The sequence below is a fragment of the Monodon monoceros genome, unplaced genomic scaffold (assembly GCF_005190385.1).
Source record: "Monodon monoceros isolate NGI ecotype Baffin Bay Population unplaced genomic scaffold, NGI_Narwhal_1 Super_Scaffold_12, whole genome shotgun sequence".
Taxonomy (NCBI): Eukaryota; Metazoa; Chordata; class Mammalia; order Artiodactyla; family Monodontidae; genus Monodon; species Monodon monoceros.
This window is the reverse complement of record NW_021703768.1, coordinates 13,153,837-13,178,309: the sequence shown is the minus strand read 5'-3', so window position 1 is coordinate 13,178,309 and position 24,473 is coordinate 13,153,837. Positions and strand designations below refer to the sequence as shown.

General features: G+C 47.0%; 1 protein-coding gene across 6 annotated transcripts in view; it reads right to left on the bottom strand.

Annotated features, from left to right (window-relative positions):
- The window catches only part of TRIO (trio Rho guanine nucleotide exchange factor), a 374,102-nt gene that overhangs the window by 40,001 nt on the left and 309,628 nt on the right, over positions 1–24,473 (bottom strand). For all 6 annotated transcript variants that reach the window (XM_029218706.1, XM_029218711.1, XM_029218708.1 and 3 more), the window contains one exon: positions 1,154–1,446. In XM_029218706.1, coding sequence (XP_029074539.1) covers positions 1,154–1,446 — 293 coding nt within the window. The remainder of the gene's footprint in view (positions 1–1,153; positions 1,447–24,473) is intronic.

The window sequence follows — 24,473 nt, the reverse complement described above, 5'->3', positions numbered from 1 at the left end:
GGAAGGGACTACCAACGTTAACCGTTAGGCTCTGAACACATCTGATCTTCAAGAAGCCAATTTAAAAAGAAGGTTCAAAAATCTGAACCATAACCCTTAGTTTCTCTAGTCTCATACTTCACTTTTTGTTACTTGGCTCAAATAAAACTCACTGACATCAGGAGGACATAAAGAAAAATACAATTCAAGGTGTACTTTAAGAATCTGAAATAAGTATCCCATTAATTTCCCCGTTCTTACTTTTAGAAAAAAATTTCAGTTTTTCATTTCTATCACGGGGACACAGTATATAAAACAGAGAGATGAGGACATAAATGAACCATATGCTCCAGTGAAAACCCATGGCGAAAACACGCCCGGGCAAAAAGCAGCAGAAACCCCACATCTGCAAAATAAATTGAACGATACAAATCCTGTCTTCTCTCTCTCTCTCTGCCTTTTTTTGAGCCTGTGAGGGAACTGGGGGATAGGGGTCCAAGTTAAAAACTCTGAGGGCCCCTCACTGACACCACACTGCTGAAGGTTCATCTTGGGGACCATAAAGGAATTCGGTTCCTTGCAGTATAATTTTAAGCTCCCACCTCCTCCAAAAAAAGGGGAAATTAAAAATAATTCCTGGCTGACCTACATACATTTATCTTCGATGACATGGGAATAATCCAGTGTTTACTGCTGGGTTAGCAAAGTATATTAACTGTGTGCTTTCTACTCAGGACAAGACGTAAGCATGAATGTGTATGAGTACGGGGGCAGGGGTGGTGGTGGAGCGTAACTGGAGGATGCAAACATTCCCTTAGTCCTTCCAAGTCTAAAACTGGTGCTTTCCTTGCAAAATGCTGCCCCCGTGGTTGAGTGCTAACCTCAGGGGCCACGTAAATCTTTTGCCTCCCGGGAGGCACCCCTGGCTTTGCCTGTGATGGAGGTGAGAGGGGGCTACGGTGGCCGGGCACCACGTTCTCCTGAAGCAGGCGGGGTTGCCCACTGTCCTCTGATTTCTTGATCCGAGGCCACGCGTGGGTCCCTGACTCTATAGACGCTGCTAGAGGAACGGAGCGGGGCCCTGACCCTGGTCCTTTCCAGAACTTAGGGAAAACCACCAGACGAGTGTATTCGCTGTTCCCACGACCCGGAGGGAGATACCGGAGGCCCTGACCTCTTCCACCGTCTCGTCCTGCGGGGTGGCCGCGCTGTCGTCCGAGTCCTTCTGCGAGCCGGCGTCGGCACTCTTGCGGACCTCCCTGCTCTTCTTGTGCTTGTGGGCCAGCTTCTTCACGTGCCCGTCAGCCTTGCCGCTGCTCAGCCGCCGCACCGGGCTCGTCAGCCACTTGCGCAGCGTGTTGCCTGGGCGCTTGGGGCCCGGGGAGCTCTGCGCCCCCATCATGTGGGGCTGGAGGGAGGCCACGGAGGCAGGCGGGCTGGCATCGTTGCTGGAGACGGACAGCGAGTCTGCGGGGCAAGAGCGAGAAACAAACAAGCGTGACTGGCAGCCCCCAGAGTCCTGGTTGGTGCTGCTGTGCCGACGAGCAGCGTCACCACCCAGGTGAACACCAAGTTCAGGGGCCGCCGGGAGCGGTGTCTGGTGGCTCTGCCCTGGGGGGAATGTCCACATGCTCACCCATCAAATGGCTCCCCAACTTGAGCTTTGCTAGAGGTGATTTTTCTCCAGGTGTATTGCCCCCTCCAAAACCCCCCAAGTCACCAGTCCTGGAGACCAGCATCATTATCGCACAGGCTCAAAATGTCACTGTCACTTAAAATATCACAGACATTGCAGGACACACTGTTTGAATTATTTTCACCCATCTCCTTGATAGACAAGAACCAAGAAAGAATGGCTTAAAGAAGAACTTAAAGGAAGTTAAAAGCTAATCCTGGTGGATAGATGTACAGTTTCACTCACTCCCATGAATAGAAGTACCGCTCAATAAATAAACATGGGCTTCCTTGGCGGCGCAGTGGTTAAGAATCCGCCTGCCAATGCAGGCGACACGGGTTCGAGCCCTGGTCTGGGAAGATCCCGCATGCCGTGGAGCAGCTAAGCCTGTGTGCCACAACTACTGAGCCTGTGCTCTAGAGGCTACTGAGCCACAACTACTGAGCCTGCACTCTAGAGCCCACGAGTCACAGCTACTGAAGCCCGTGTGCCTAGAGCCCATGCACTGCAACGAAGAGTAGCCCCTGCTCGCCGCAACTAGAGAAAACCCACGCGCAGCAACAAAGACCTAATGCAGCCAAAAATAAATAAACAAACAAATAAAATGTTTTAAACAATAAATAAATAAACACACACGAGTACAGGCACACCTTGGGGATGTCGTGGGTTTGGTTCCAGACCACTGCCATAAAGCCAATATCGCAATAAACTGAGTCATAAAGTTTTTGGTTTCCCAGGGCATATAAAAGTTACGTTTCCACTTATTGTAGTCTATTCAGTGCCCGACAGCATTGTCTAAAAAAATGTACATACTTTAATTAAAAAATACTTTATTGTTAAAAAATGCTAACCATCAACTGAACCTTCAGCGAGCTGTAATCTTTTTGCTGGTGGAGGGTTTGAAAAATTGCAAGACTCAACAAAATGTGACACAGAGACAAGAGCGAGCAAACGCCATTGGAAAAATGGCTCCAACAGACTTGCTCGATGCAGAGCTGCCACAAACCTTCAATTAGTTAAAAATGCAGCATCTGTGAAGTACAGAAAAACAAAGTGCAATAAAACGAGGTATACTTGTACGTATGTATACGTGCGTGGGTGTATAAATCGGTATAGACGTGAGCTGGTCAGGCACTGTGACAAACGGCACCCTTCTAGAAAGTTCAGTGTGGAAGGGTAAAGCTGGCTGGTTCACTGGGAAATCCGGCTCGCGGCCCCTTGTTTCCCAGCCGTTCTCTGGAACTACACAGGCATCTTGCAGCCTCTGCTCTCAGCAAAGCTGCTCCACGTGTTGGAGAAAATATCAGTAACACTTAACAAAACAACAACACACTTTAACAAGAAATGTGAGTAGGAGAAACCTTCCTCAAGTAACCAAAATGTTACCTGAAAATATATCCAAATGAATCTTCTCACTGGATTTGAAAAATTAAATAGAGTCGACCCTGAGTTGTTAATTTTTCAGGAGAAAAAAGGAGATATAAACACACTTAGGTAACAGCTGACACTCAACAGATCTGTGGCATTACGTGAGACGTTACTTTACAAACAGAAGACCAGTGACCTGGGGCACTTCTTGGCCCCGTCCCGAGCACTGGACTCAGGAGGACTCCTCCCACAGCAAAATGGAATAAACCGCTTCACTTCAGGAAATGGAAGGAGCGAGATCATTCACTATATGCTTATTTTCTTAAATCTTGTTACGTCTTGAAAATTAAAATTAACCTTTAAAAAGATGATGTTATTCAGCTGCCTGTATTAGCTGTATTTACCTCTGCGGCACTGGAGACCATTACCTGCTGCAGTTACAAAGCAAGGCAGTTAATTCCAGTCCTGTGATTACACGTACGAGAGAGTTGACAGCAGTTTCCCGCTCACGCTCAGATGCCCGGGCGAGACAGCGGAGCGCCGTCTGACTGCTGCCCGTCCCCTCCTCGGCCGAGCCTTGCAGGGGAGCAGGGGAGAGGGTATAATCTTCCACAAACAGATGACGCGTTTCAAGCTGGATCACTCATTCTTAAAAGTCTAGATTTTCTCAGAGGCAGACTCAGGCTCAATACAGCATCTCCCCCTTCCTCGTGTATATATGTGTGTGTGAGCATATATTTTTATTTTATTTCTTTTCATAGAAGAGTGACTAAAACGTCCCCACGTCAGCCTCGTTTTCCTCAGGTACCATCGGGAAAAGGTAGCAGAACGAAGCCATGAAGTTAACAGCACGCCTGCTGTAAAGAGCTTCCTGGGGACTTTCTCAGGTGCTGACTTAGGGTAAAGGGCAAACAAGGCAGGCACTGTCGCTACCCTGGGCACTCCTGCTGCGGTGACAACAGGAAGGACAGAAGGAAGAGGAGGGGTTGCACAATCCATGTGTAGATGATACTTTATTCAGCTAAAGTGTTTCTAAGTACCAACTATCAATATTAGCAAGGCACTGTGCTGGCCACAGCAGGGGATGTAACTTCATAGTCGTTTACTGTGCCTTTACTGTGCTGGGATGCAGACCCAAGCCCTGTACTTGCCACTGGACAGAGATGGCAAAACCTACGTCCTCCTTTACCCCGGGGACCCACCTGCAGGGCTTTCAGTGATCACATAACCATCATTCAGGCAGAACTGTGACACTTCATGCTGTAAGCGAGTACAAACCCTGGTAGAGGTTGAGAAGAAGGGGAATCAGGTGGAGGGATCACGGAGGCCTTCCTAAAGGAGGTGACGCTGAAGCTGGCCTTTGAAGGAGCTGGGCCTGAATAACCCATTAGGAGGAGCTCACAAGGACATAAGCTCCAGGAGGGTGGGGGCCTCGTCTGACGTGTCTCCGGAGGTGTGCCCAGGGCCTGGCGCGGTGCCTGGCGTACAGCAGACACCTATGAAGTATCGACTGGAAACAGCAGAAATCCCAGCCCAGAGAAACAGAGCAAGCTGATCCACGTCCCTATTCTCGGGACGGGCGTTTCTTCGAGGAATATTCACTCAGCCGAGCAACCACACAAGACAGAGAACCACGAAGGTGGCGCCCGGGTGGAGGAGGGGGGGCGTCCCCGACAGGTGACGAGCGTCCGTGACGGAGCTCCGTGGTAGGAAAACGACAGAGGCAGACTCGCTTTCATAAAACCAAATCAACTGCAGGCCTTAACGTCACCAGCAGAACCCTCACACGTCACAAGTGACAGGGACACCGCCTAAGCCAACAAACGAACCTTCCACGTGTCTGGGTGCCTAAAAGCAAGCATCTGGGGGGACGCAGCACGGGAGCAACGCGGCCCATAATATGAACCTTCAGTGAAGAGGCTGCCCACCGGGAGACCTGGCATGGTCTCTGTGTCCCCCAAACGTGCGGGGTTACGGAGAGGTGAGAGCTCTGGGCCGGGTGGGCAGCTGAGGGCCGTCGCCCCGACACGCAGACCTCGCCCCCGGGCAGCAGCCCCAGCGGCCTTAGGCGGCACGAGGCGATGAACTGCAGCCCATCACCAAGGCCTCATGGGACCCGGCTGGCTTTGCAAGTGTGATTCTCAGGGCATCCCTGCCTTGCTTAGGAAAGGAGATGGTGGTTCACCAAATGGTTCAAAAAGAAAAAGAAATTAGAGACGACCCTGCCAAGCTTCTCTCTGTGCTCAGCTGCACAGGAGTTGGTTCTCTGCACTTTGAGAAGTAGGTTCAAAAGAGGTTTTTTCCCTCAGTTGGCAGGTTGAGCATTACCAACGTGGCCGTGGCCTGACCGGTCCAGCCTAGACCCAGGAGGGAGGCAAAGCTGTCCAAGGTCAGAGCTCACCAGGGCTTCAGGGAATAGCAGTTCTCTTCTTGAGCTACTATTTATCGTCACTTAAGTGACATTATTTCACTTTACTGGAATATTCATGACTTAGAAATATGCTAGCAGCAATTACAAACTAAGAAGAAAATTTTGTCGTTTCTTAAATTTTACCTTGAAAATCTATTTCGTTTCAGAAGTCTGAAAATGTAGAGGAAAAATTTCTTCCCCTGTCTCTAAGATTAACAGATATTTCGTGCTGTGCACATCTGATACATTAGTCACAATCCGGGGGATTAGCAATGAAAAAAATGACCACAAACTAAAGCAAACAGATACATTCCTTCTCTCTCCAGTTTGTTTTTAACAATAATACTTAATTCTTCATGCTGTTTGACACTTTCCAAAAAAAAAAATCTTATTTTTTTCTTTTCAACATAGAAACTCATTTTGCCCAAATCAATGGGTTTTAACAGTCCATTTACATGCTCTGTGACATAATGCATAAATCAGATTTTAAAACACTTAAAAATTACTTAAACTTAAGTCAATTATTAATAGAATGAAATAAAGGACCTGCTATTATTTTTCATTATCTTAAGAACAGACTTTGACCACTAGACCCACCGCTCTGCTGCAAAATTTAAATTAAACAACGGGTCCTAATGACATCTAGTAGAATTAAGGTCTCCAGTGTTACCGGGCAAAAGGTAAGCGTGACTCACACGATAAACGAGTTCGGTGGTCTCCTTGGGAAGATCCTAAATTACTGGTCTGCACACAGGTGCCTCACGCAGCTGAGCTCCCGGCGGCTCTGACACGCTGCGTCTGAAGGGTCACGATTGGGCACAGACGCTGCTGGGAAGGCCCCCTTCCTCCCTCTGAGACCCCTCCTCTCTGTTCAGGTGGATTGTGGGCGGCTCAGGCCAATGACAAGAGTAATCCTAGGGCGGAGGCCCACGGCCAGGCTCTGCATCTCCCTTTCATGACTGCAGTTCCAGCTGGGTAACTGTCAGGACAGGAAGCCACCGTGACCTAGACTCCAGGCTACACGTGGGCGGGCGCTGGGTCTGGGTTGTTTACAGCTACGTGCTCAGCTGGCACATCCTTGGGGCTTGGTAAGTTTATGGTGAATATATAACGAATGGGTCGGGACTTCCCTGGCGGTCCAGTGGCTAAGACTCTGAGCTTCCACTGCGGGAGGCACAGGTTCGACCCCTGCTTGGGGAACTAAGATCCTGCATGCAGCCAAAAAAAAAAAAAAAAACAGAAACCAACAACCGAACGGGTGAGTCAGCGGATCGACTGCCAGCTACAGGCTGTTTTCCAGCCTGAGCTCACGAGCCTGATAACGTACGTTGACCCCGTGAACAGTGACATCCTGACTTGGTGCTATACCCCACCAGTTTGGAGACGAGCTACAGGTCACATCTAATTTTCGTCCAGCTTGTGAGTCTGTGAACTATGTACGTACAAGATGGTAACTCAGAGTAGATGAGAGCTGTCCCTGTACCAGCCTGCCCTATGTGATGCCTTCTTGCAGGCGAGAGCCAGGCCCAGGAGCCCTTGGTGAGTGTGGGGAGCACGTGAACACCCCCCAGCACGTGTGGTGTGGGCAAGGCGGCAAAAAGAGGGGTCGGGACCAAACTCACCTGAGAAAGACGATGGAAAACTCATTTGTCACTCAAGGCAACTGTACTGTCCTTGTTCCCATCTTCAGTTCCCATCTCTTGCCTTCCCCTCAACTCCTACTTTCTTGGAAGACAAAAAAGACTCAACACTCAGTACATTCAGTACTGCTGCCTTTCTACCCTGTCACCGCCGTCCGCATCTATGAGGATGCCGGCACTCACAACACGCCTTGTTGGGATGCGCCTGTCGCTTTCCAGCCTGGGGAAGCTCCGCTGATGCAAGGTCCAGGTGGGAGATCAGCTGAGGACGTCGGAAGGACTCTGGACTTGTCACAGGGTCTGAGTTTGAGACTGGCTCTTCCACTCCACGGCCCTGACCCAGGCCAACATCCTGGCACCTGAATTCCCTCATCTCCCAGGGCTACGGTAGGATTACATGAAGGAGCGAGAAGGAACGAGCTTTGCAAATTGTAAACTGCTATTTGCAAACATAAGATGGTTGAGGCAAGCTTCTCCCGGACTCCCTGGTAGCACAGAACTTGCTACATGGCATGCATGCAAAACTGTGAGTACCCAGACAACGGCGATTTGGATTAATGATTTTCCAATCATAGGCCTAGCGTGGTAAACAGCTACATACTCAAAATCATTTTTAGATGTATGAATGATGAGGCAACTTAGATGAATTACTTCATTCTGTTTCCATTTAAAAAAATAACTTGTCCCTTATTAAGAGGACAGGGTAAACTGTAGCATAAAGATACTGTCAGCACGTCCCACTCATTTCAAAAGACGCTCATGTGTGTATAAGAGAAAGCCAGTTGTGAGCTGCCTGAAGCCCTAAGAGGGGAAATCAAAGTTTCTCTTATTTTGAAGGGAAAACAACCCCACAAAGATGGTTCTCTGCTGAAGTCAGAGTTCACCCAAAGTCCATGCTAGATTTCTTCTTAAAATTAAGAAAAAAACTTAAGAAAAAGGAGGGGGAAGCGGGAGCCCTGCCCCTCCGGCCGCCACAGCAGAGTTCCACCATGGGAACACACACAGCCCCAAACTGCTGGGAGAAGGGAAACCACCCTCTAGTCCCAGTCTCGACAGTTGAGACATCTGTGATTAATAAAGCCTTTTTTTTTTTTTTTTAATGTAAGAAAAAAAGGAAAAGGGACCATATCCTGCTAGCTGCAGACTGAGAAAAGGATCACGTTTCATTTTAACCCTCTCCTTGTTTTCACGATGGTAAGAAGGCGTGAAGATGTTCCTAAGTGTCCCAGAGTACAGACCGGATTGCCGAGGGCGCTGTCCCTGAATTCAAAACGCCAGCCCCTGAGTTTGAACACGCTTCACCAACACTCCCTCTTGCTTGCCTTCATTTCAGCCCTAGCAGCATAGGGGCTCCAGGAGGACAGAGATCGCTGCTGCTATGTTCAGACTGTATCTCTAGAGTATAAGGTTTGCCTTTCCCTTCAAGCGAGCGCCTCATAGATTAATGGTCATTCAAAGCAATGGGGCAGCGGTTCCACACTCTCCCTGGCAGGTACTGGGCGTGGGTATCTGACAAGTCGTCCAGTTTCCTAACAGTGAAATGACTGTGATTCTTTACCAGGCTGCTGCGGGGAAAAGGAACAAAAACGGTCTTTGTAAACATACAGCCTAACACAAACACGAGGCAGTACTCACATTTTTACACAGAAAAAGGAACTGTGAAAGACAAGCAATAAAACAGGATGCAGTGGGGTGGTGAGGTGTGTAAGGATCCATCTGAAAGACAGGCACCCCGGGCTGAGAGGAGGAAGAAAGAGCAGTTGGAGAGCAAAGCCGGATCTCTCTGACGGCTGGTGCTGCCGTCTTCGCTGTGTCACCGAGCGTCTGCTGTGACAGGCACCCTGCACTCTGCAGCACCGGCCAAACGTGCACACGTGGGACCAACGCCAATGGCCTGTCACGTCTGAGGCACGACCACCGCGCAGAGGCGGACACTCAACATTGGGACACTTTCCAACAAACAGCTGACTCACATTTCAACTGCTCCTCCATGGAGGCTCCCAGAGCAATTTCAGCTGATCAGTTTTAAAGAAAGATATTCCCATCTTTCTGTCCATTGTAGGTGTTCAAAACTATCTGTCAAATGAACCTTGCAGGGCTGTCTTGACGCAGACTCCAAACAGGGTAAGCTGAACTCAGAGCCTGGCACCCTCCCAAAGCAAAGTGCTAATTTACAGTTCTGGTTGGAAGGACTTAAAGAAATGCTTATTTAGCCATTATTGCTATGGGCTAGAAAAAGATAATTCAAGGCCACTTTGAGGCTGAAAACAATTCCATCAGACCATTTTAGAACAGACTGGGCAGGGTTTGATCAGGTATGCCTGGCCCCTGGTACCTTCTCAAACCACCGTCTTGTCATGAATTCAATGCAGCAAATCACCTTTTATTTAGGGAATTCTTCCACTGTATCAGAAAGGTTGTAACGTACACGTGGAAGTCGGGTCTACAGGTTACTTATAAATCAAAGAGAGAGTAAGTTGTTAGCTTATGACTGCTGACTGGGTTGGTTAACGTATTTTAGAGCAAAATTTTCTGAGTAAACGATTGTCATTTGTCTCTACGTTTTTCAAACTGGATTTTAAGTCCCTGCTTTTAGAATCAAGGTAACTTTTTTGGGGGGGAATAATAATTGAAAACGATCACACACTAGAAATTCTCCTGAAGGTCACATAGAAAGTGAGGTCATCCTAAATCATTCTTCCGGATGCATTTCTCGGGATCGCATCTTCTCTCTGATTTACACAGTGATTACAATTGCCTGGGCAGGCTAGGTGTCTTAATTCACAACAATGAGGAGTGAGGTGAAGCTGGGGTATTACGTGGAGAACTTTAAGTAACTAAGAAGTAACTGACTGCCTGGTGATATGGTTACACTTTTGGTGGGTCAGAATATAAGAGCAAGTACTTTATAATACTTGCCCAAATTTAAATCCTTTTTCTATTTGTGAATAAGTATCTGAAAACTTTTCTTGCTAGACTCCTAATTTTCCATTCTGGTCACCTCACTCATCTCCTGTCTGTGAGAGTCCTTGTTTCTTAATTTGTTCCTCAGCACAATAAAGACGCACCAGGGGCCGAGACACAGGCTTGGACAGGACACTGCATCCTCGGTGGGTTATCTGCTCCTCTGCACACCCCTAGGCTCAGGTGGGCCAGGGCTTCACTCCGGGCTGTCACCGTCATGGCAAATGCATGTTAACATGGGAAACAATCTTTTTTTTAAAAGCTAGAAGCTGCACAGAGGCACCGAGCGCGGATGTGGGATGGTAATGACTGAAAATGTGGCATAAGGGTATTAAAAACCAGCTTCGCACACTTCGCAATTTGGTGCAGTGGGTCCTCAATGCAAAAATGGGAACTCTGTCTCTGCTTCAAATATGAAGTGGATACAGAACACACGAAGAAGCAAGATAAATTCCCCATTTTTTTTTTTTTTAAATAATCCCTAGATTTAACCAGAGGTCCAGCATAGCACGGCCGTGGATCATGCAGTAATGAAGAACACATGGTCTCTGCTGCCTGAGAAAACGCACGTGAATGACCAACACATTCACTGTTCCCTGTGCAGCCCCCTTCCACAAACTCACACCACGGGAGCGCTCACTCTCAGGCCACCTCCCGGGGCCACTGAAAGGAAGAACGTCACGTAACTACTGGCATCAATTGAAACACTCAACTAGAAACAACTGGACCCAACTGGAAGCAACCTTTTTCTTTGTGAAGGCTGAAAAGCAAGGGTGTGTGTGCCCACACAGAGCAGCTGACCCGTTTCGTGCACTAGTCCTAGGGAGTCGTGTCATAAAAAGAGAGGGTCCTCGCACCAGCACCTCTCAGCAACGTGAGAAGCAAGAGAGACCCAAGGCTTGTGACCTCTACCCAAACAGAGCATGCAAACAGCAGCCGCACGTGCAATTCGCTCTTTGAATCTTAGGGAACCTCTAAATGCTATTTATTCTTGGTATGGCTTCTGAAAACACCTAAACCATTACACAGTCTTTGGAAAACGTGGCTGTGTCACAAACACAAAACTTCAAGCGCTGTTCTTCCGCCTCAGATTCATTCTTGTGAGAAATGCTAACCTGTCAGAATTTCTAGTCAAAACCCATCTCATTTGAAAGGTTTGCCCTCCATCCGAATGTCACTGCTTGAACTTCCAAAAAGGAAATGTGAAGAAATTAAATAAAGATAAAAGCAGATGGCATAATCCTTTCCTTGGCGAGTCAGATGAACAGAATATCACATACTGCCAAAGTGGAAAGCTGAAACACCCCAGAAATGAGATGAGGAGGGAGGAGTCATTATTGCCAGTGGATAACAGAAAGGGTGGGTGAGTCTGGATCAATGTAAGGCATTTAATACAAATCTAGTGAACTGAGTTATGAAGCCCTCAACAAAACTGGACCTGGCTCATTTGTGGGATGAGGAACATTCCAGGTACCAGTGGGTCTGCGGCTGGTGACTGTTTATCACCAGGCTGTTGGCTTCTAGGAAGAGATGAGATTGGGAGCTGCTATGCCTGGTGACCAGAAGGCTGGGAGAGGGCAGCCGTGTGCCAAGGGGCAAAAGGGGCCGTGGCAGAGACACGGCTGTGCTGTGACCTGCCTGCCTGACCCGCTCCCAGGGGTGCGGCGGGGAAGGGCGGGAGGACCTGTGTCACCTGCTGGCCCGGAGGATGGAGCAGACGTCCTCCAATGGTTAAAACCATGCGGTCATAAAACGACGACGCTGTCAGAAAGCCCTCTTCTTTGGAATGCCAATGTCATGCCGGGGCTTACTTCTAAGGGGATCTTTCTCTGCTCTGGGCAAACACTGGCTTTGTTTGAGGAGAGTTTCTAGCCCATGCTCCTGTCTCCTTGGAATGGCTGGGCCATTTTCTCTGTTTTTTGGTTTTCTTTTGGTTTGGTTTTTAATGCGGACTAGCCCTTGAAATACACATTTTTGGGGAGATGAAAAGCAGGCTTTTCCTGCAACCAAAACTCTATGCTGCCCCAAAAGGGAGAAGAAACCCCTGAAGGGCTGTCTCGCCAGGGAGGGCTGGGAGGGGGTTTGGGCTCATTCCTGACTTTCATACAAGGACAAAAGCAGATGTTTCAAGATATCCTTGCTGGATGAAAGAAAGACACTTTTCCAAAAGAAGAAAAAAAAGACATAAAAGTGAGACCAGAAACACACACACACACACACACACACACACACACACACACACACACCCCTTGCAAGCTGCAGACGTTTACATCCCCATGCCGCCATCCCCAACCTGACACTCTCCCAACCCAGCCCCCATACTCCGAATGGACGGGTCCCCCCGCACCCCCCGGGGATGTCTGAAGGGTGAAAGGCCGGTTAGCAGCAGCCTCACATGGAAAGCTCTCCAGCCAGCGAGTGGCCCTGCGCCCACCCTGCGCCCCGCGTGGCGCTGGCTGCAGGTGAAGTCCCGGGCCTTGGAAGTGACTGATGGCGCCAGCGCTGACACCCAGTGAGGGCAGAGGCGGGGGAAGGGGGCCCTCTGACACCTCACCTGGCTCCACGGCCCCCTCCTACGTGATTAAAAGGTGTCAGCCCGAGACCAGGCTGCTTCTGTGGGGGTTCTGCACGAGAGGGTGCTGCCCCTGACCGCGGTGACCACACTGCCACGCTGGCAATGAATGACATCCTGCGGGCTGCTGCTCTGGCCCAGGGCTGCTTAAACGCTTAGAAAGCACAAAAGCTCCCATAGGTGCCTCTGTTTGTTCGGCTTTTTCGGAGGCTGAGATCCTCTGTGTCCCCCACCCCCCCACCAAAAGTCAAATGGCTGTTCTTTTCTTCACGCAAAGAAAACATAATTAAAAAAAAAAATTTCTGCGTCTTTCTCAGATTGCTTAGCCTTTAGTATACTGCTGACTTAGGGATAATGAGGTTTCCTCCGTGATAAAATGGTGGGTTGTTGATTCTTAATTTCTTGATTTGGGAAGCTATTTCCAAGGCAATACAGTATATATTATTGCCCTGAATGGATAATCATCTTTTAAGGGAACAGAAAGTTAATTTGTGGGGGAAAAAGGAATCACACGGTGCTCACAAAATATTCCCTCCATCTCATCCTGGCTTTCAGAGGTTCTTACACTGCTAATTAGAACCATGAATGTTTAACCCGTGGGCAAAATTGTCCCTGCTGTCAAACACAAAGTGTTAGTCAGTGGAAGATCTAATCTTATTTGAGGGAGGCTGACATTTGGAACTGTGTTCTTCATGATGGATATTGATGCTTTCGATTAATGTCTCCATATTGTTGAAAAAGATAAAATAACTTGGGCTACCTTTTTTTTTTTTTTGGCGGTACGCAGAGCTCTCACTGTTGTGGCCTCTCCCGTTGCGGAGCACAGGCTCCGGACGCGCAGGCTCAGAGGCCATGGCTCACGGGCCCAGCCGCTCCGCGGCATGTGGGATCTTCCCGGACCGGGGCACGAACCCGTGTCCCCTGCATCGGCAGGCGGACTCTCAACCACTGCGCCACCAGGGAAGCCCTTGGGCTACCTTCTTAAAGAGGAAGCCGAAGAATTTTTTTAGGGGGCAATGTGTAGATTTTTTTCAGTTGGACATGGCTCTAGGTGAAGCCAGGGACATGCAAAGACACTCCCCTGCAAAATGGTTTAAGAGAACATTATGCAGTTAGTGATTTAAACTACGTGATTGATTTATTTCAGGTGGTGACAGATTTCTCTTCATTCGTATATAAATTTATTATTACTTTTAATTTAGACCAGATTCAGAATGCCAACACTGTTGAGTCTTTTTCCTGCATACCAGAAAATGCATGAATTACATAAGAACATTTCTAACCAAAATATGCTATAAACTACACAAACTTATAAACGTTTTTTTAGAGCCACATAACTCATTCATAGAGCCCTATACTCATTTTTATGGAGCATCAGGAAACAAAAACTGGCCTTGGAATGTTTTGCAATCAGCTTGCCAAGCACTATCACTCTTCACGTCATCCACCCAGTAGGTTAGCTGAAGTTTCGGTCTCAAGGGACGGAATATTAGTTTAGAAAGAGTTACAGCTGTGGAGAATGAGGAACTGGACGACTCCATCCCCCCACCCCCCAAAACCACAAAGCAAGTATCTAGTACATTATATCCTAGGGTCCGTGGTTGTTTGGTTCAAAATCAGAGAACCAAAAAGCCCTAACCAATTAGGAATTCCTTTTACAACTGTATTTTAGTAACACCTTTACCAAAAGCAAAATGCTACTCTAACTAAAACTAAGCACTTGAAAACAGGATTAAAATGTTAACCACACAATTGTGGCTTTTTGCGCAATTGCGTGTGCGCATCCTGCATCCACAATCCACTTAACCTTATCTCGCTTGATTTTATGACATCTTGCCCCCTCACTCCCCTGTAAGAACTGAAGGGCACTGAATTTTATTTTTCAAATTATTATTTCATACTTTCTTGAGGACTGCCCACTCCCTCTCCAGGATATCACATACTAACACAACAACAACAAAAGCCAAAACACAAAATGAAAAGAGGATCAGGGCAACTGTTTCTAGAGTTCTTCATGTCTCCAACAACGGAGGTGAAATCTCCATCTATGATGTGTCTCAGGAGGAGTGCGCAAGGCCAGGGCGGACTTCTAGCATCCCCCGCACTCCTCATGCATAGGTTGTCCTGTTAGCATCTTCCCCACGTCGGTGTTACTCAAGCAGCTGAGTAACTACAGTGGGAAGGAAGGAAGGGAGGCCTGGAGTTATTCCAGGAAGGAACAAAGCTGCCTCAGAGACAAAGGGAATGAAAAGAACGCCTCTGCTCTGAACACCAATTAACGGTACAAATCCTGTCCTTGGCTTTAATTAGTGCCCCGTGTGATAGAACGGCACTGCTGAGGACCGGGGCGGGGTGGTGGTGGTGGGGGGGGAGGGAAGCAATAGGAGGAAACAACCAAACAGCCTCCGCACCGGGCAGGGGCTAGCAGGGCTGGGTAAGCGCTGTGTGCCCGAGAGAGACAAGGGGAAAAACCTTCCATTTCCAGTTCTATGTCATAACGAGCACGGTCCCTTCTTGTTACTAAAGACTCTTCATCAACTTCACATGTGCTTCTGGCCATTGGGCCATTTCTCAAAGTAATCCATCAGCTTATTTAAGAGATAAAAGAGGAAGGGGGGTTGCCTGGAGGCGATGTCCTTTGTCTCAGATATCTGTTTCTCAGTGGCTCCATCCTTAGAAGGAAGAAAAACTCTAGTCTTTTTGCAAAAGGGCCATTTTCATGACAGTGTGAACTGTTACTACTATTAACAAGATGTGACAATAGACACTTTCTTTAACCGTGCATTTGAGAAAATGGACGGTGGAAAGCATTGAGAGATGATGTCTTCCAGTCAAATTTTAAAAGTATAAATAAAAGAGACATCATTTTTTCATATAAAAAGCCTAAAAATTTGTCTGAACATTGTCACTGGTTGCCTATGGGCGTTCTCTCCTCCCCTCTGCTGCTCCATATGTCTGTGAATTTTCCTTTTTTTTTTTTTTTCTTTTTTTCTTTAAACCCTTGGCATACAGTTTCAGAGAAACACCAACTATGTGTTGGGCTGGTACACTTTGTTCACGTTTGTGTGGTTTTATGTGAGAACTGTCAAAACTCAAGAGGAACATCTGGGCTGTGGCCCCTCAGCCCAGCCTCTCTCGCCCATCCTCAGGGGCAGGCAGGGGAAGCAGGAGCCTCGGAGGATGAACTCCCAGCGCATTACCAACTCCCAGCGCATTACCCGGTCCCAGGCAGACTCACCACCCTGAGGCCAGTTGGAGCACCTGGAGGAAATTCTTCAGCATAAAACGCCATACACTGGTGTCCTCAGGAAGCCTAGCTGAAGGGATATAAAGAGCACACACCGAAGGGGGCTGACAGCTGAGGAGAGAGAGGAAAGGCTTCCAGAACAAGGCAAGGTCAAGTTCCAGAACAAGGCAAGGTCGCCTGGTCTGGAGGCTCCTAACCTGGGACCTTCAGGGCACTGGGAGGGAACTTTTCAGCCTATTTTCCACATGAACTTCAAAAAGCTTTACCATTTCAAAATTTGTATATTCCCCTTAAATAAGGCCCAATAACTTAACATTTCTTTGCATTTTTGGCTGGAAATATACATGTATACAAATTCGGCACATAACACTTCCTCCCCCCCGCCCCCCCCACCCCACCAAACTTGTCATCACAAGCTCAGAGGGACAAATACATCTTTGATTAGTGAAAAGTGAGAAAACTAATTAAAATTATTTTATAATTGTGGTTTGTCTAAAATAGAAAAAATAACCTTTAATGTAGTTTTTGAAGAGCATAATAACCATAGCAGCAGCAAGCTTCCTTTTTAAAAAAATTTTCCAGGCGAGGAGACTGCAGTTGAGCAAGATTAGCAAGGACCTGGCTCACTCTGGCAGGGGGGCTGCCCAGACAGGAGCGCTGGTGGCCTGCTATACACAGTCACACACTACTCCCATTGTCACCATGCGCACCATGCCTTAAACTCGGATTCACTTAAAAATACTTAAGGGGCTTCCCTGGGGGCGCAGCGGTTGAGAGTCCGCCTGCCGATGCAGGGGACGTGGGTTCGTGCCCCGGTCCGGGAAGACCCCACATGCCGCGGAGCAGCTGGGCCCGTGAGCCATGGCCGCTGAGCCTGCGCGTCCGGAGCCTGTGCTCCGCAACGGGAGAGGCCACAGCAGTGAGAGGCCCGCGTACCGCCAAAAAAAAAAAAAACTTAAAGAGCAAAAAAGATTTAGGACACAATTTAGTTTGCACAGTACTTGCATGCAACAGTCAGTCTTCATCGTGGGAACAAGACAGTATTGTGCCGAGTGCTTCTGTGGTTTCGCTCACTCACAGGAGACCGATGGCCTGTGCACTGGTTCCTTGACGTGAAGTGGGCACTGCTGCTAACCACCTGCATACTTCTAGAACAAGTTTCACATTCCTATATTTAGTCTTTGAGAGGTCTGTCCTTTAATTTACAAAAACAAAAACTGCATTGGTGAGAATCCACACTCCTCATCGAAAAAGAACAAAGACAACTTGAAGAGAGTTCTAGAAGAATGCTGAGGCACACAGCTCCCCGTGTACAGGGGTCTGTTTAACATTAAGGAGGAGCACCACTGTATGTTTTTCCAGCACTGGAATAGATTCCATGTGTCCTATAAACGAGAATGCTTATTTCAGAATGAGAACCAACTCAACAGTCCCACTATCTTATCAGGATAAATGGGCTCTCCCACTGGAACCCTCTTAAAAGATAATTTATCGCTCTCCTTGACCTCACCTTCTCTTAAGTCCTTTTCCTAACAACAGCTTGGCAGTAAAAGTCTCAGGGCTCATGGCTGTGTGAGTGACTGGGAATGGTAACATCTGCAAATAAAATTCCAAGCGAGACGAATTCATATTTGGACAAGAATGCCCCACTGCATACGTCAGAAAGCAGAAAAACTGCCTTTTCCCAACCTACTCCAATAAATGAACTCCCAGATTGCTGGTGGGTATAAAAAAGGCTTTGCAATCACTCTCTACGATTTGCTGGGTATTTTAAAGTTACTTTGGGATTCATTTCTTGCATATTACTCAGAATCATCATTTTTCATTTCCCAATCTGATGCATATATATGTCCCCATAATCAACTGAATGAGTGGAATCAGAATGTGTTAAAATATCACTCTGATATAACATGGCATTCAGGAAATTGCCTAGGAATTACTATGAAGGTTTAGAAAGAGATGGACAGTCATATTTCTCTAGGGAAAAAAAAAAATCAAAGTAGAGTTTTGCTTTCCTCTTCTAGTCTTTACTGTGAAGAGATTAATTTTTTTTTTTCCCCACGAAAATTCCAGTGGACATCTATTTCTTTCCAAATTTGTGTTAGCTTAAAAATTTTGTGTGACAGCTCGGATAACATCACCTGGAGTTTCCATTATAGTCTGAGAATTACCAGGACAAAAATATACCCAGGGGAAACCCAGACTACAACAGCATAACGATCCTCCTGTATGTAAAAAGTTAGTTTAATAACGTCTCTTCGGAAGAATTCCTAAGGACCTAAAATGCTGCTAGGATTCAAAATCCCCCCTGTAAGAAGAATGCCATGTCTTCTTAAAATCTTAGCAAAATTGTTTATTAAAATATTTTGGTCTACACTTCGGGGATGTTTATGATCCACTGAGAGGGGGTGCTCTATTGCTTTTCCCATTTTGCACACAAAGAAGTGAAGTTCAGAGAGAGAGAGAAGGTCATTCACTCGAGTCCCAGAGTTACTGGGTGACTGAGACTTTAAATCTGACTTTTGACATGATCGGTTGTTCTTTTCACTGCACAGACATTATTATTTTCAATAAAGAGATCTTACAGATCATCTACTTCCACCCCCAGTGCAGATTCCCAGTGCACAGTATCACCAATGGACCTGCTCAGCTTGGACCCCTCCAGAAAGGGGGGCCATTCTTGAACAATTTAATTAACATAAATATGACAAAAGTTATGGTCAGTGACTTAAAAATGCTTTGACAGCTTTGTGAACAAAAAAATACGAGGAATATTATCAAAACTCACGTTCACACCAACGAAGTCAATATTCACATAGCCAACACCTCCTTTGGGGCTCCTTTGGGGCCCATTAATCAAAGAGATTTGGTTGTTTTCCTCTGGCATTTCATGCACAAACATGTAAGCAGTGCCATGTCGCCTTCAGATGCTCAAAGCACATTTCTGCGCCTCCCTCTTCCTCAGATTTCCCCCTTCTTTGGTGGGTCCCTCCACCTCCACCTTGTCCACTGAGCTCACAGTACACTGAAGTGCCCCAAAGGTCTCGCCAGGTCCCCTGGGCTCTCTCCTGCTTGCTGCCCACTTCTAAGTGCACATGTGAATAACAGCGGGTGGGAGAGTGGAGGCAAACATTAAACGCACACCAGGCCAGCACCAACATTCTGGTAGAAGCCATCCTGGCTGGTATGCAGGACACAGCCTGTGAGAAATTCCTTTCCATGGCTGTACAGTCTGGACAGATGTCAAAGGCTATGGCTGGAAAGTTAGCCTCCTCTGGAGCGTTGCAGGGCAGGGGTTCTCTGCGACCCACAGGCCTAACTTCTTCCCTAGCTTCACTCTTCTGTATCCTATTGCCTTTTCCTCAAAGTGGAATTTATCTACTTCTCAAATGACCTTTGCAGGAATCATGTTTTGTTGTCTTGACTCCAGTTCTGTGTAGAAACCGCAGCCTGGCCCACACACTCCCCTGAAATAGACTGGTGGTTATTGGGAGACCCGCTCCCCGCATATAACTTTATATTAACTTATTATATGGCTGCAGTTCTTAAGAGAAGGGAACAGAGAATCTAAATATACATGCAGGACACCTGAACAGTCTGAAAAACCCTAAACAAAATTAAATCTGAAACAGACATATGACCACAAGAAAGCAATTTGTAGCACAGATTACTTTAGACTGTTTTATGCCATTTACAAGAAAAAAGGGATAATCAAAGCAATCCCCAGATATTAAGAATAACTTACAACAAAGCAATCAATCAACACATCACTGCACAGAGCCCAGTTCCCGTTTCTCATCCCCTTGCTAGAGGTCCCCCGCAAAACCTCCCCATGCAGTCCCTCTTACAAGGCGGTGCGCAGATAACGCATCCCGGTGGTCAAGCACAGACCCTTTCTGTTTTCAAGCCCACCACCACCACTGCGGCAGCTGCCTGGAAGAACACAGCCCGGGGAGAGCAGCTGGGGCTGCAGGGAGGTGTGTACCTAGGTCCAGGATCCAGTACTTGCAGGTGCCGGGCTGCCCACCACTGCGGTAGGTTGTCCTGACGGCCGAAAGCGAGTCCAGCGGATCAACTGGCTTAATTCCGTTTGGCATGGTGCGGCCGGGCTGACCCGAGCCTAAAGGCTCAGCACTCTGACCCTCCCTATGCCTCCAGGCAGCCAGAGCGACCCTGGGGGCAGCGAACCAGGCGCCAGTGCCCCGGGCACTCAGACGCAGGCGTGAGGGACCGCTCCCTCTGCCTGGCGGCCCAGCACTGCCTTGCAGTGGGCTTCACATGTGGGAAGAGCCAGACGCCGCCGTGGATTGCTTTCTACCACAGTCACTCTAATTGGAGCTCAAGGAAATTCTGCAGGCGCGCTGGGAGCCAGATGTTTCTCCTCTCCTACTAGAGCCAGAGCTGCGACTTCCTGACTCAGGGAGATGTCAAGTGGCAGCTGCCCTCCCCTCGCTGGACTCTCTGACTCGGGCTTTGTGTGCCTTTGGATGGAGGGCTTCTCTGAGACACACAACAAACACAGTGCCTCCTGATGTGACTTGATATCAAGAAGAAACGTAATCCGGTCTATAGCCAACTGGTTACATCACTGAACTGCAATGCCGCTCCTCGCTTATTAAAAACATATCTTCATCCTTCCTTACAAGAAGCAGCCGTACGAGTGAAAATAAATATCCTTACTTGTGATCTGTAAAGGCGTTTTCACTAAAGCATCTTAAAAGCTTATTTTTGTCCTTTTCAGAAACTGGATATTTAGCCTACAGAAATGCTCACTCTATGAAAGTTTACATGTGTTTTCTCCCCGTCTCACACAGCACAAGGGCTTCTTAGGGGGATATCCATTGTTTAACAATCACCAAGTCTGACTTTTCAACTTCTATGCTAAGTGGACGCACTCCCTCTCCTGTTTCTCATTAATTGGAGAAGCACTCAGTGCTCTCCAACCTCTACTTTCATGGCCCAGCTCCTGCTGTGAGGCAGTCACCTGGAATATTCTTTACATATCTAAAACTGTAATCTGGCCCTCAGTTACCTAAACATTTTCCAAGGGGGGATTATTGAATAGTTTCCTTCTCATTTTAGGACAATGAAGAACTATTTAAAACAGGAAAAGAAGAGAATTAATCCAGGGCGCCCAAAGAAAGCTGTCCCCGGCACTGTAATACCTCCCTAAAACAAACTGCTACAAAGTGGGGTCTGTCATTTATAGGCCCACATTAGGCCTCATATTCTTCTTAAAAGACCAGAAACAAAGCATAAGTTTGTTTTTCCTTATAAATGGTCCCGTGATAGATCCAGATGGCATACTTATGCCAGGACCAAGCAAGAGGCGGAATTCTGCACAGAGCACTTTTTATGCAAGAAAAGAAAACTTTATTACCGAATAAATAACCCTCTCTCTTCTTGGCAAAAAAAGCAGTAAAAATTATGTCCTAAAGGAAATCAAGTTAACTGACATTCTAGGGTTTCATTTGCTACAACCTTTATTAAATATTTTACTTTGTCCCTTTCCAAAAATACAGACTGCCAAGCGAGGGCCATTAATTAAAAAACAACAAAAAAAGAGCTGTCAGGGAAATTAATTACTTTATGTGTAATTATATGTTCTCTGCTCAAGAGGCAGGGAATGATGCTTAAAAATGAATAAAATAATTTTGGCTAAGATATATGAGAAATTTCCTCAGCGACTGCTCTCTTCAAATTTCAAGTTCACATCTGTCAGAGAAATGTAGCACAGCAGGAGTAAAGGAAGGAAGGAAGGAAGGAAGGAAGGAAGGAAGGAAGCTTTTTCCATCTCCTCCTTCCTTCTATTCATGGAAGTGTGACACTGCAGAGTGTTTACTATGTAATTTTGAAAAAAGTAGTAAAGATAAATGATGTCAACTAATGGTACCACATGGCCCTCACCTGGAAGTGGTGATAATCTAACCGCTGGACAGACAAACATGGAACCAACAGAAGTGCTGATGTGAATAAGTGAAAGGGATGGGAGAGGATTGAGAAAAAGGAAGAAAAGTCCAAACAATTGGCAAATGCTTCCTGGAAATAAGTTCTGCCTCTAAGGCGTGTTTCTACCTCGGTGGTATGACCGGGACTCTAAGAGTCTGAACCAAGGTCAGGTGAGAAAGACCCATGGGTGACCTCAGCTGACCTGGGGGGCAAAGCCTGTGGGAACCGTGGCCCTGAGCGTGGGAGGGAGCAGCTGGTGGGAACAGAGGCTGGGGAATTCAGGTGACTGGCTGTAAAAGAGGCGATAATGTGCCGTGACCAGAAAGGAAGCGACTGGGAAGCTCCAGAATGGGTGGAGTGAGGCTGAAGTTCCAGCACAGAATGAGCCTATCTGCAGTGTGAGTGTGAGCTAGCAGGTAGGAAAGGTGGTCAGGAAACCATGACAACAGTGTGAGACCCGGGAGTGGAACGCAACAGTGAGCTCAGTGGAGGACGGATGGAGGTGAGCTTTGCAAAGGAGGCAGACAGACATGAAAACTGACTAAATGGGGTGGGTTAAAAAAGAACATTCTAGGCATGTGGCAAAAGAGGAGATACGCAACGTAGAAATTAAGAAGTGGACTTTGTGAAGGAAAACAAGAAATTCTGGTTTTTTGGGTATTTCTGCTGCTTTCATTTGATGGCTAGACATATAATTAAAAGCGTCACAAAGGAAACAGAAGATGCGTTGCCGAAGACAGAGCTTTTCAATGCATTAACCCAGTGATTCTCTGTAAGGCTCAACAGCAAGGGGTGCTGGGAAGAAAAAATAAGACGTATCTGTATGTCAGAAAACCGGGGATGTTGATGCTTGGAACCATGGTTATGTTTCACACACTCCCAAAGAAGTAATTAAGATCAATGAGGATTGGGGTGTGTCCTCCAAATGCAAGGTAAACACAGTAGCAAATGAACCTAGCTGTACTGCCATGGAAAAACATAACCACACTGCAGAGGGTGGGGAAGAAAAGAGCTTACTAAGCGACTTTGAAAAACAGTATTTTGATTGTATACTGTAAAACCAAAGACAACAAGAATCATACGTTCCTGTCATGGGTTAGCAGTGAGAAAAGGTAGAGCTGAGTCTTTCAAAGCCAAGTCATTTTAGGTAAAGAAAATATTTAATTTCCAAAGAGGAAAAAAAAATGGGCTTCTGGACTAGGATTGAAGAAATAAGTAAACATATTTTGGATAATGAGATGCAGGTCTCTCACTGTCAGAGAAAATGGTTCCAAGTAAGGAAAGGCGGAGGAGAGGCAGAATGAATGCTGTGTTGTTCGACAGAGGTCAGAGGTTTCAGCGTGATGTGAAAGTTATGTTTCTTTATGTCTACACACACACATACATATATGGAGAGAGAGAGAGAGAGAGAGGGAGACGGAACATGGCTATAGACATGTGTGCACACACGGATAGGTGCACATACATGTCTGCTGAGAAGACCTAAAAGAAACAGTTGATCCAGCACTGCAGCAAGGAAAACACAAGATGAGCCAGGAGCACTGTGCATTGCCAGAAAGCAAGGAAGCGCTCCAAAAATGATGCGATGTGTCCAGAGTACACAGAAACCAACCTGAAGGAGCTCCTAACGGCCGAAGCTGGAATACTTTGAGCAACAAAATAAGTAATGACAGTATTGGATAATGACTCACAGAATAAAATAACTATCCATGACTCGGTACCAATATAAATAACTGAATCAATAAATGAGGCGGGGGAAGCACTCTTCCTGACAGAATTCTAATGAATAAATTTAACAGGAATGAGGAAAACAGAAAATCACCAGTAGGCAAACTCCACAGTAATTATTGTTGTAGGCAAGACCCACTGATGGATGGACACGAGTGGGTAAAGGCAAGAGGAGAAACAGAATATTCTCAGTTTCAAAACATCTCCCACAAGGTATTTGTTAACTACAAAGAGAAAAACTGTGACCTCATAGTGGAGAAATATGCAGATATCACTTTATCCAGGTGACCGAGGTCACCACCACCAGCAAGGAGACACGTCTGGGTCCTCCTGCACCCTCAAGATGATGCACCGAGTGGGGCACAGTATCATTTTTGTGGTGTTCTTGCCGAAAATGCGTAAGCTCCATTTACTCATGAGAAAACATCAGATAAACCCTACCTGGGGGACATCTTACAAAACAAGGGATGACTAATACCTCAAAAGTGTCAAGTTCACGAAAAAACCAAAGAAGGTGGAGGAACTACCACAGACTGGAGAAAACTAAATACGACATGGGTCCTGGATCCTGAGCCAAAAAGAGACATTAAAGCAAAATCCAAAATCAGGTCTGTGGCCCAGTTAACTAGGCTGGATTCCTAGTTTTGGTCACTGAACCAGGGTCATGTGACACGTCACATCAGGGGAGCCAGGTAAAGGGGTACAGGAATTCTCAATACTAGTTCCGCAGCTTTTCCCCAAGTCTAAAATGATCTCAGGACTTCCCTGGTGGTCCAGTGGTTCAGAATCCGCCTTCCAATGCAGGGGACGCGGGTTCGATCCCTGGTGGGGGAACTAAGATCCCACGGGCCGCGGAGCAACTAAGGCCACTGGCCACAATTACTGAGCTCGCGCGCCTCAACTAGAGAGCCCGCACGCTGCACACTACAGAGCCCATGCGC